We start from the raw sequence: 13036 nt of genomic DNA on the forward strand, positions 1-13036 counted from the left end.
TAAGCATGCGTTGATCTCATCAGCGTATTTTCAACGCGGAAGTCTTTGTCTGGAATAACCTGAAAAGATTGACAGAGTGATGCCAAATAGTCTATATGCATATCGATTTGGTGAATGCATACCGAAATGACTGAGTGGTAAGTTGGCAATGATAATGCAAAGATCCACAATAACAATCAATGCTTCATTGTAGGTACAAAGCGTTACTGAATACTATCGTATGATCGTTGAACCGCGTAACGATGTTGATGCAATTAAACCATAACACTTAGGAACATACAAAGTAGATAAAAACTTATTCTCAAATCTACCGAATGTATATGCAAAATTTTATTCAAATTGGTTAAGCCGTTTCGGAGGAGTATGGCAACTAACACTGTGACAGGAAAAATTTATATATTAGATATAATTAATATTAAATTATTTTCCTATTTTTCTTGAGTGAGTAAAACTTTATTTCCACTAATCGTAATTATTTTAATCGAATCCATACATTTTGGGTTGCTGCCAATTGCTATTCATTAGAAAATGTAATTAATCCTATCCTAAGTTAACACATTGAAACCACACGGGTCAATAAGTGCAGGATGAAAAATGACACCAACCCCAATTGTAAACTTGTAAAACTAGTAATAATAAAGTATATATTTTTATTAAAAATATTTGTTTGAAAAAGAATTGGCAAGGCCCCGTTAAATTGTTAAAAAAGTGTTTGTTAAATTAAAAGTGAATTAAATTCAGTGGGTGAAAAACCATACAAACAAAAACAATTTGTATCTATATTTTTTATTATTTATTTTAACACTTCTTCGTAAAATATGGATTGCTATAATAAAAACTGCCAAGAGGGTGCTTATAATAATAATCCTCTATTTGCCTGTGATAAGTTGGTTTAAAGAAAAGCTCTGTTAAAAAATAAGAAAATAAATCAATTTAAATTAAATTGTGAAAGCCAAAAAAAGTTGAAAAATGCCTTTAAAACGATCTCCACCTAAGAAATATCGTAGTGGCCGAATATGCGATATAAATAAGGCCAAGAGATAGCACAAAGAACTGACTAATTTAAAGTAAAATATGGATTGCTACAATAGAAACTGCCAAGAGGGTTCCAATAATAATCCTCCATTTGCCTGTTTCGAACCCTTATCTTTACCATGCAAAATGCGTTGGTTCAACAAACGCTTTCATTGAAAAAAAAAATCCAATTCAAAATTTGCTTATTGGTACTGTCATGTCTGCCTTAAGCTCTCTGTATCCCAACTAGCTTTTAAAATGTCTTCTTTTAAGGACGACATTTTAAAACTTTCTAAAGATTTTGAAGAGCTACTGAAGTCATTCAACACTGCAGTTTGCAAGCTAAATGTATACTCTGTAACCAACAACATGGTTGATAGTTCTACTCGTACTTCGACAAATGAATTTAAGACAACCCAATATTCCTTCTACTTTCTCTTCTGCAGATGAAGATATTCTCATCAGGTTCTGGTTTTAATAACGCAGAAAGTGTACCTCACAAACAAGAGAACCAATCTCAGAAAACTTCGAACTGCCACACGACGCGACGCATTCGTTTTGACAGAAACTTGGATTATTTCAAGCTTTTCCGACACAGAACTTTTCTGTCAAGATTCCGAAGTTTACAGAAACGATCGTCATGTGGTAATTCAAATTATTTAGGTGGAGGTGTTCTCATAGCGGTACAAAATACATATTTCCATTTTTCTTTTTTTCCCATTTAAATTGTCGATTGAACTGGTATGTGTAAAGATAATGGTACAGACTAAGACTATTTTCATTTTAAGCGTCTACATTCCTTCAAAAAGTTTGGAGGCTGTTTATAACGATCTCTCCTTGGCATTAGACTTTCTATAAATTTGTCCAGCTCTGAAACATTGACTGGATTTTATCTGGAGACGAATCCTGCCTTGAAGCCTTTCCTTCTTTTTCACAATTGGAACTATATCTTCTCGATAAAGTCTATCTTACTGACTTACAGCAAACAAGGTGTATTAAAAACTCTAAAAATCTAATTCCCGATTTAATCTTTTCTTCTGACGCTATAACTACCATTGTTCTAGAATCTATTTAGATCAATAATTACTAATATTGATAAATATCACCCCCCTTCGGTCGGACATTTTTTTTGACTTAAGTTATCACCTTACTGAACACAGTTATTCCTTTGATTGCTTATTTAATTTTGATTTCAAAAGATTAAATTTTCAGTTGTTGTCTGAAGACTTAACCATTTCTGATACATTATCATTATCTAACATTGACGAAGCAGTTTCAACTTTTTATAAGATCCTTAATTATTGTGTGGAAAAATATACCTTTAAGGAAATCAAGAAATACAAACTTTAGCCACTTTTGGTACACGATAGAATTGCGTTTACTGTGTAACAAAAGAAATAAGGCATGTAAAACTCATCTCAAAACTCTGTCTCTATCAACTTATCTTTTTATGTTGAACTCTTTAACCAATGTAAGTCTCTTTCTAATTTTGTATATGCTATCTATGTTACTGATAGGGAACAAAAGAATCCTAAAATATTTTGGAAGCTTTTTTTAGTACCAATTTTCAAGATATAACCAACCACAGGCCCATTGCAAAGCTTTCTTGCATTCCTAAAGTGTTTGAAAAAGTTGTTTGTGAAAGTGTAGCAATTTTTAGTAAGAATCTCACTTGCGAACACCAATATGGTTTTGTGAAAAAAAGATCAACCGTTATAAATCTTCTTACATTCTTAAACATATGTTCAAACGCTTTAGAGCAAGGTTATTAAGTTGATTGTACCTACACTGACTTTTCTAAAGCTTTTGACCAACTTACAAACGTAATTATTTTATTTAAGCTTAAAGCTCTTGGTTTTTCACCATTTTTCTTAGTTTGGATCAAATCATACCATAAAAGCAGATCCTATGAGGTAAAATTTAGAAATTGTCATTCTGAATCTTTTGTTGCTCAATTTGGTGTTTCCCAGTGCAGCCATTTTGGCTTTCTTTTGTTTATTCTGTCTATTAACGATGTATCGTCATTTCTACGCCCAAGTGAAGTTCTCATTTTTGCAGACAACATGAAGATTTTTAAAATTATAAAGTTCACACATGATCGTATTCTTTTACAAGCTGACATTAATAGTTTCACGTTGGGCAAAGGAGTTCAATGATCCCTATGTTACTGTTTCTTTCTTATAATTGCCATGTGCGTCATCATCTTGAATATGCTTTGCAGGTATGAACTCTGCATTAAATCAATTTAACATAATTTCATTCGCTTTGCCCTATGAACATCGTATTCTGCTTCTTCAAATGTAGCCTCTCCATCAAAGGCGTGTTAATAATGACTTAGTATTTGCTCGTCAACTCATTAATGGTGAAATTGATGCATTTTATTTGCTTTCTTGTGTACATTTGAATTTCCGAGGCGGAACTCATCACCTTCGTACATTTGATTTTATACATATTGACTTCCATAGAACTAACTATGGGAAGAATGAATGAATTTTTTTTGTTCTGTAATAGTTAAATATTAATTATGTTTTGTATTTTGTGCTTGTGTAAGGCTATAATTGTATTATTTTTTTACTAAGTACTAACACATACACTTATGATGAGCCTCTGATCACTGTTTGATTCTTGCTAATGGCTTACTACTTTCCGAAAATTCTGAAGTACAAAAAAAGCATTCGAGAAAATTGAAAGGAACACACCGACGAAGTATCCTTCAACTGCGGCCACGAGAACCTAGATACAAAACTCAGTCCTAAAACCTGAGCAACGGCGGAACGACTCAAAGAAGACTGCAGGCATAAAACACATGAAGCAAATAAGGGGACATTCACCACTCACCAGTCACGGAACACCATTAAATATAGACGCTATTTTAGGTCGGTTAGATTTAACATTTAGTGACAAAAGGCATGTTCATATGCTTGAAACGGAATTAAGCCATATGAGGCACGATATTAAAACCTTGCAGGAATTTTATAACGATGTAACGAAGGTACTGATGTTTATAACGAATAAGACGATAATGAGTTATGGTCTTAGAATTGTCGAAACAGAATGCCTTACCAAAAGGGCAAGAAAAAACGCCCTTCGAGTGTTTGTTACTGGGCTTAACCATCTCACAAGTAATATAGTGTTCTCTTTTAACCCTGGGGATGGTAATGCTAATGCTCTAGCGAGAACGCACGAAATAGAGTCTAATCAGACAAGGATTAGAAACACAGTAACGATCGACAACAGTCTCGACAACATGGACCGAATATATGGACCAGTCGACAACCAGGCCATTCCGCCAACTTCCCAACTTATTTGCTTACCTTAAATTTTTTAAATTTAATTTTTGGAAAAATTATTTACTTAAATGCACCTATTTCCTTATATTCAAGAACCAAACATTTTTTCTCTACAATTTTTAAGTTTAGTTGACTCCTTCATGATCAAAATATTTTCTAGCATCTACGAGTAAGCAGCAATAATAAGCAAGGACAAATACAATTTCGTCATGATAGGTCCAAATTATATCATTGTTACATTCTAAGCAGCAAAAAAGGAGACAGTGATATAAAACAATATTATTGTTCTTGACGGGTCAGCGTAAAAAGGGTACATATGTTCATATTGTATCGATTGTGTGCTACCTAGGATATGGGAGACATTAGCCAGTAATTGGACAGACTTTTGAAATATAGTGCCTTTAGTGTTGACTCGGAGCTGTGCACTATTTTTTCGATTACGATGTTTAAGAAATCACATGACAGCGCATCACCTTGCCTAAAGCTTTTTTTGACATCGAAACGTTCTGTTTAGTTGATACAAAATTTGAGCAAACCAGGTCTGTACACCAGTGCATGCTCGTACATATTTTGTCTGACAAAATTTCTCATTTTCTGTCTTTTTATAGCGATTTTCTTATTTTTAAAATGACAAAAAGAACAGAGTATATTATTTTTGGCATAAAGTTGTCGGGCAAACGGCTGCCGCGACCACAGAGGCACACCTACGATATGGTCCAAATTTTCGATCGCCACCACGTGAGACAACACGGCCATGTAATTTGTCAAAGAGGCATTGTTTCTTTAGCTGTGTGTTTGGTGGCATCATCACTGATAAATTGTATTAACGACGAGCGTGAAAAGTTCAATTGTTAGACATGATCCCTTAAAAATCCGGTTAGCTCCAATTTTGAACGAATTTGCGATTATACGCACATTTGGAGGATTAAATTGACCGACAAAATCACGGAGTTTACGATATGCATTTTGATTTGAAAGTCCGTGTTCATAATAAGTCTGAATAACTTTAACGCCTTGTTGAATTGTGCATCTTTGCACGGTTTTATTTGAGTTAGTCTAAAATTGAGAAATGTGAAATGAAAAAAACTTGGCCTTTAAGTGTGGTTCACCTTCAACGCCTGTTTGATCATTATTAAATATGATGTTTGATAAAGAGACTGGGATAAATAAATTAATCTCGTCACTCGATCTTTTGATAGGACAGTTAGTTAGTTAAGTAGGTATAATTGTTGCTGTTAAGTTGCGAAATTTGATTGTGAAATCTAAGGTAAAGAAAATGCAAGTAGTAAAGTTGGATCGGTGGTGAGCACTAATCTAATATGTGGTTAACCACAAATAGATATTAGTGCTGACTTTGGTTTGAGGGCATATAGCAGACGCTGACGACCACTCGTATTTGCATTAATGAAAATTTTATTCTTCTGGTTCGCCAACATATTGGCCATCTGATACTAACAAAATACCAGACCTTATTGACTTTTTCGTAGTTAAAGGTATTAAACGAAATCATATAAGTGTCGAAGGTAATTACGATTTATCATCAGATCATACTCCAGTAATTTTATCACTGAGCGAAACAGAAATAATAGAAAAAAGTAATTCCAAGCTCGTGAATAACAGAACAAACTGGAACGAATTCAGAGACAAACTTGAAAATTTTATAAACCTAAGATCCCCTATGCAAACAATTGAACAAATTGATCATGAAGTAGAACAATTTATTGCTGATGTGCAGCAGGCTGCAGAAGAAAGTACTCAAACTATTTCGAATGCGAGAGAAAAAGAAATAAAATATCCTATCGAAATAAAGGAGTTGATATTGGAAAAAAGAAGAGCTAGAAGAAAATGGCAATCCACGAGATTCCCAGATGATAAGGTAGTTTTTAACCGTCTTAACAACGAATTAAAAAAAAAGAATCTGTGAGTTTAAAAATGATTCACTAAGTAGATTCCTGAAAAGTCTGACGACGGATGCTTCTACAGAATACTCCTTATGGAAAGCAACTAAGCGCCTAAAAAGACCTCAGACACAAAACCCGCCGATAAAATCTCAAGATGGTAAATGGATCGGAAACCCGAAACCAAAGGCTGATCTCTTTGCTGAACATCTCGCGAATGTTTTCAAGCCATTCCCAGCAAGCACAGCTACAGATCCCTTACAGTTTGTTGACAGAAACGACGAATGTGAAATACCTTTTGTCACGCTCAAAGAAGTAAGAAGCATGTGTCAACATAAGTTGTCAAACAAAAAATCACCAGGGTACGATCTTATAACTGCTCAGGTTCTGAAAGAAATGCCTCTTATAGCCTTCATGAAACTCCAATTTATAATAAACGCATGCCTTAAACTAAGATATGTGCCACATCATTGGAAAATTGCGGAAGTCATTGTTATACCTAAACAAGGTAAGCCACCAACAGAAGTTACATCTTACAGACCAATATCGCTTATACCAATCATGGCAAAAGTTTTTGAAAAACTGCTACTTAAAAGGCTTAACAAAATAATTGAAGAAAGAAGACTAATTCCGAGCCATCAGTTTGGATTTAGAAATAAACATTCCACGATAGACCAAGTGCATCGAATTACGGATGTTGTGGAAAAGGCACTTGAAGAAAAACAAGTATGCTCGTCTGTATTCTTAGATGTTGCTCAAGCTTTTGACAAGGTTTGGCACTTGGGACTTGAGTACAAACTGCATAGGGACTTCCCCAGGCAGTACTACGAAATACTGAAATCCTACGTTACGAACCGACTCTTTAGAGTACGGTACGACCAAGATTACTCGGAACTTAAGAAAATTGAAGCCGGTGTACCACAAGGAAGTATCCTAGGACCAACCATGTATCTGTAATATACAAGGGATATTCCAGTGGACATCAACGCTATCATGGCCACCTTTGCTGATGATACTGCAATATTGGTGCCAGATAAATCCGTTACGAAGGCTACACAAAAATTGCAAAATGCAGTCGATAAAGTTAGTGATTGGACGCACAAATGGCGTATCAAATTAAACGAAACAAAATCGACGCATATAAACTTTACAAACAAAAACATAAACAATGTTCCAATTTTTATAAACAGTACAGAACTACCTTACTCCAATACCGCCAAATACCTTGGAATGAATTTGGATGCAAAGCTTAAATGGAAAGAACACATCAAAAAGAAAAGAGAAGAACTAAACTTGAAGTACAGAAAAATGTACTGGTTAATAGGAAATAACTCTGACCTATCTATCCAGAACAAACTAATGTTATATAAGCAAGTATTGAAACCCGTTTGGACATATGGCATCCAACTATGGGGCTGTACAAAGAAAACAAATGCTGAACCCATCCAAAAATTCCAAAGCAAGGTCCTTCGTGGAATAATAAATGCCCCTAGGTATATAAGAAATAGCGATCTACATCGTGACCTTCAAATTGAAATGGTTACAGAAGTGGTTAAGAAACACGCTGTATCACACAATCAGCGACTGCAAAGTCATACTAACTCTGAAATGGAGACCGTATTAAATGTACGAGACAATGTTCGGAGGTTAAGAAGAACCAAGCCTCATGAGCTGATGGGCTAAAAGCTACGGGAAAGTGTTATAACCTTAAACTTCCCCAATGCGATTTTAAAAATTAAGAAATAAAAATCATTTGTCGATCTTTCATAGATTGGTCCTGATTCACCGGTGGTTTTAGTGCGGTAAGAGTCCCACACTACTCGGTACCGATTCTTACCGAGTGTCTTGAAGATTTCCATCGGATATAAAAAAAAAAAAAAAATTAATGAAAATAACTAATGAAGCTGATCATTTTGTCCTGCAAGATGGGGCCTGTAAAAGTATAGTCGTGATGGCTTGGCTTAAGGTTAGGATGACTCGCTTGACTCGATTTATTAATTTTGTGAATGTAAAAGAAACCCATAACGATATCTTTAAGCGGCAAAATATAGAGCCCTTCCTGTCAATTTATCGTAAGCGACAAAATAAATGTTATCGTAAACGACAATTAAAAGGCTTGCTTACTCATCCTTGAAATAACTTGTACCGTAATCAGTATTGGAAATTATTAATTATGCTTATGTTAAGACATGACAAAAGTCTTCAAGGCTCTATGTGTTACTAGCAAATTTTAATAATTAAGTTGTCTTTTTAATTGAAAATGTCGCTTACAATAAAATGGCGGGACGAGCTCGATATGGTCTGTCTTTATCAAAACAATTTATGAGAAGACCTATGTTCGCTGAAGCGCGAAGTAATGGTAGGTTACCTTTAATTAAAGGCCCACTGTGCCGTGAGAACAAAAGCACGTCACATAAAATTGACGATCAAATGAATTGAGAATCGAAAATAAAAGCAGATATGTAATAAATTTACACTTACAATTTAGTAAAAGCGAATGGGTCTATTTCCGTACAAACTAAAGTCACCATTTAACTTTTTTTTTACTAAATACTCGTAACCACCGCTAGGGTCGACTTTGAAATGGCACTTTGATCGCTTCTTTTAACCGATTAGATTATGTTACTTTTTTTATAGGCTCAATTTAAAAAAAGAAGTTCAATGCCATGCGAAACATAGAAATTGTTTTCGATCATTTGGAACAAATTATATTCTTCTAATTCAACCTATAACTAACAGACCCATTTTGTTAAACAGTCACGTCAAAATCATAATTATTTACTAGTTTCAAATTATGGAATTTTGCATAAAGTAGACTTAGCAAATGGATTTTCATTAGAACTCAAAAAAGAATATAAATACAAACTTTAAATACAAAAAATTGTAAGTTATAATCTGAGGAAAATTAATTGTAACATTTAAGTTGATAGAATTATTCATTTCAATTCGATAGCAAATTTGGCCTGATAGCGTAATCAACTATAGAATTTGAATGTTACGATTTTTTCCTTTTCAGATAAATGTAATGGGAATATTGCATGCCTAACCGTTGTCATGCTTTAAATTCTCTATTTGACATTTTTTCACTGATTAATATTTGTCAACTTATTATGAACCTATCTTTTTCTGATGAAATAAAGTAGTTTGAAAAGCAATATAACCCTTTTTCATAAAAAAGATGAAATATTCATTAATTTTAGGGTTCTTTAAGATAATGTCTTGCAAAAGCAACATTCAACTTCTTCCAACCCAAAATGCAAATGTGTCCAAGAGAATTAATCTTATAATGTATCGTCATTATAAGAGTAGCGGCCATATTGTTTCTTTTACTTTCTGTCTAAGCATATCATTTAATCAGTCAAGACTAAAGTCATAATGTTACATCATCAAGTAACACGTCGAAATGATCAAACTTCATTGTCGAAATGGATGTTCGCTAGGAGTAGCGATACACGCATTGCGTCGTATTTATGATTTATGGTCGCCCATTTATGTAAGTCATCTATTCAATGTTGTTTGGCCAAATTCGAGGCCACCGGCTCAGTTAACAATTAGCCAACAAGCGTATGTCAAAGAAACACAACATCTGTCCAAAATATCGCCGCTGCTCGTGTAAGTTTGCAGCGGAACTTGGCCTGTCTCCGACCACCACATGGCGAATCTTACTCTCATCACCAATATTCTGTAATATGATCCCGTTTGACTTCCTAGTGAGGCTTTCTTAAGTCGTTGCGAAAGCAATAATAAAGCATAATAATTTAAAATGTTATTCTAAAGCGATTCTAATTGTAAACGTTTTACTCCGTTCGTTATTGTATATAATTATAATTAGTTAATTTATTATTGTATATTATTCATTTAATAGTTTTTTTTTTCTTATTAACACATCGTCAAAAGATATTACTTCACATAAACGTAAAAAAGTTCAATTGTTCAATTTCTCTGATAACGAAGCCAACAATTGTTATAAATAACTTACCTTATCAGATGTTTTGTAAGCGTCATTAGAAGGTGAATCTTGATCATTTAGTCCGTTCATCTCGTGTTTCAGATTCTTAACCATTAATTCAGTATCAGATTTTTCTGAAATTGTATTTTTATCTATTTGTGACTTTATGATGTAATTTGTTCCACGATTTGATTGTATTTCATTATAATTCAAGCTTTGTAATTTGGTATATTCATTTAGTACATTTTCTCTTTCTTTCTGTTCATCAATAATGACGGTGTTCAAACTTTTAGTATGAGATGTACGATAGCGGTTTGTGTGTTTCTTTTTCTTGGAGTCTTGTGTGTTTTTGTATACTATTTCACTCAAATTTGATTCGATATTGTCATATTCCTTTTTGTTTCTGCGATTTATAGAAATATCGTTTTGTCGATCTACTGAATGTCGCATTTTTTCTCTATATGAATCATTATTTGTATCAGCTGGTGCAGTTTTTAAGGAGCTATGCTTCTTATTTTTTCCGAGGGTGCTGAACGGATTTTCATTGTACTCTGAAATCAAAAGTAAAAACGTTTTAAACACTTAAAAGTTTAGGCTTAGTCTTTTTAAATGATTTTATCAATTAGCATGAACTATTAGTAAAAAATATTTGATTGCATTATTCTAGGTGCATTATGCTTGTGTCAAAATATAATCTGCAACAAAAAAAAATCAAAAGTTCTCTTTAATATCATTTTCCACACTTTGAGGGTATTTTCGTAATATTATTTGTATAAGATGGTCTAAGCTGATTAAATATGAAAAACAAACGGTTGTTTAATTTCTTAAACTAAATTGTAAAATAATTAGTTTTAGCTTTAAGTAATTTAAATCACTATTAGTAGTAGTTTGAATACATAAATAACGACTGGATTTAGCTGAAATTACATATGCTATTATATATGAAATTATATATGCCAACTGATACTTATACCCTACAAGATGTGCCCGGCCATTGTAAAAATAAAAACTCCCCTCAAAATTGACTTTTCGAAATATATAATAACCTATTTCGAATAATAACCTCCCTCCATGTTTGTTGCAATAAAATTTGTAATGTTTTATTGGCGATTGAGCTTAAATAAAATAGTGTATTTTTGTATTAAATTTGTATGCGAGAAAAACTCTAACAGCGAATTTCTCCGGTACCTCAGTAGTATAAACTAGAAGGTACGGTATCAACGGTATCACCGGCGCCACCGGTACCACTTTGGGTTCTGATCTATGCTATGCTAGATACCGGTGTTATTTTGGGTTTTAGACAATGCTTCACGTTAAAACGCAAACACGTAAAATTCGCGTTAAAACGTAAACTCACGTTCACGTTAAAACGCAAAAAAGTAAAATTAACGTCTACGTTAAAACGCAAAAACGTAAAATTCACGTTCGGAACGCAAAAATAACCATAGAAAACTGAACAAAAGTTAAGTTTTTCAGAAAAGGTGGTCCATATAAGTGAAGAGAGAAAAGAATCGTTAAGTAAAAATACATGTTAATTTTTTTAATATTTTAATTTAATTTTAATATTTAAAAAAATAGTTAGTATTGCCGGTAGGGGGCTTACATCAAACCCCCCTTTATAAGCTTTTATTTTTAAAGAATACAGCAGGTGGGCCACTGCCACAAGGCTGTAAATGTTGGTAGTATCCACAGTACCAACCTCCACCAAAGCGGCATCCTGAAGCTACTGGAACTCCCAGCATGGCAGCCATAGTTTGCTTGCCACTCTTCCATCTGTTGTGTAATTTTGATACTTGCGTCCTGATGGTTCATGTTGCTTGTATTTATTTTTGTTATAAACTGATGATTAAGATGATAATGCTCAAAGCATTTATACAAAGAAAGAGGGCAACAAAAAAAAAAAACACATACAAACATAAGTATTTGTATGCAGACCATTACAATCCACACATTTTCAGGGACCCTCTGATTTTCGTGGCACACTTTCAATAAATTTAAAGGATGTTAAAAGTCATCAGAAATCAAAATCAAATTTGCATTGGTATATCAAAACCCTGATGCATCGATAGCACCACGTCAATCATCGGACTAATAGAACTTGACCCCTCTATCTGATGCTTTAGAATTTTTGAATGGAATAAATTTTGAGGATGTTTAAAGTCAATGGAAATACAAATATTTGAAAAATATTTAAATATGGTTAGCACTATATTTCTATAAGGATTAATGCCGGCAATTAAAATTTACTTTTATAATACGTGCATTGATATATCAAGACCCTGATGCATCGTTGCCATCAAGTCACTCATTTGACTAATAAGACTTGACCATCTATATCTATTGCTTTAGGATTTTCCTTGGATTAAGGTAATTAAGGCACTATTCACATCAGCACGACCAACGAATGAACGAATATTCGTCGATTTTGACATTTCTTTCACATGAGAGTTTTTAATTCGTTACGAATGAGCCACAGCCGAACTCCATTCACCACTGAAGAATGATTTTTTTAGGTTAAGTACGCGCGATTATTTTATTCGTTGCGAGTGTGGATAATGTGGAACGCGAAAAAATTTTGACAGTTGGCATCAACTACAATTTTTTTCGTGACAAATAACGTTGTTTTATTAAATGTATTAGTATACGAGTATGATATGGAAAAGTAAAAGTATGCATCATAAATCAAATAGAAATTATATTGCTATCGTTTTGTTAAGAATTTGTGTGATAAATATGTTTTAAGTCTGTTAAATCACAATGGTCAAAACGTTGTTGGATCAGCAGATATTTTTTGCAGTTTGTAGTGCAAATACAATGTTTCGAGGTTTTTTTTATTTGCGTTGTTGTTTTAACGTTCCAGATGTGATGGTCAGAGCTTGATAACA

The 13036-nt window shown here is 33.5% G+C and overlaps 1 protein-coding gene across 4 annotated transcripts in view; it reads right to left on the reverse strand.

Moving 5' to 3' along the window:
* Positions 1-13036, reverse strand: part of LOC129952392 (protein winged eye) — a 77067-nt gene that overhangs the window by 13747 nt on the left and 50284 nt on the right. For all 4 annotated transcript variants that reach the window (XM_056064957.1, XM_056064966.1, XM_056064974.1 and 1 more), the window contains exon 8: positions 10182-10702. In XM_056064957.1, the coding sequence (XP_055920932.1) occupies positions 10182-10702 (521 nt within the window). The remainder of the gene's footprint in view (positions 1-10181; positions 10703-13036) is intronic.

The sequence above is a fragment of the Eupeodes corollae genome, chromosome 1 (assembly GCF_945859685.1).
Source record: "Eupeodes corollae chromosome 1, idEupCoro1.1, whole genome shotgun sequence".
Lineage (NCBI taxonomy): Eukaryota > Metazoa > Arthropoda > Insecta > Diptera > Syrphidae > Eupeodes > Eupeodes corollae.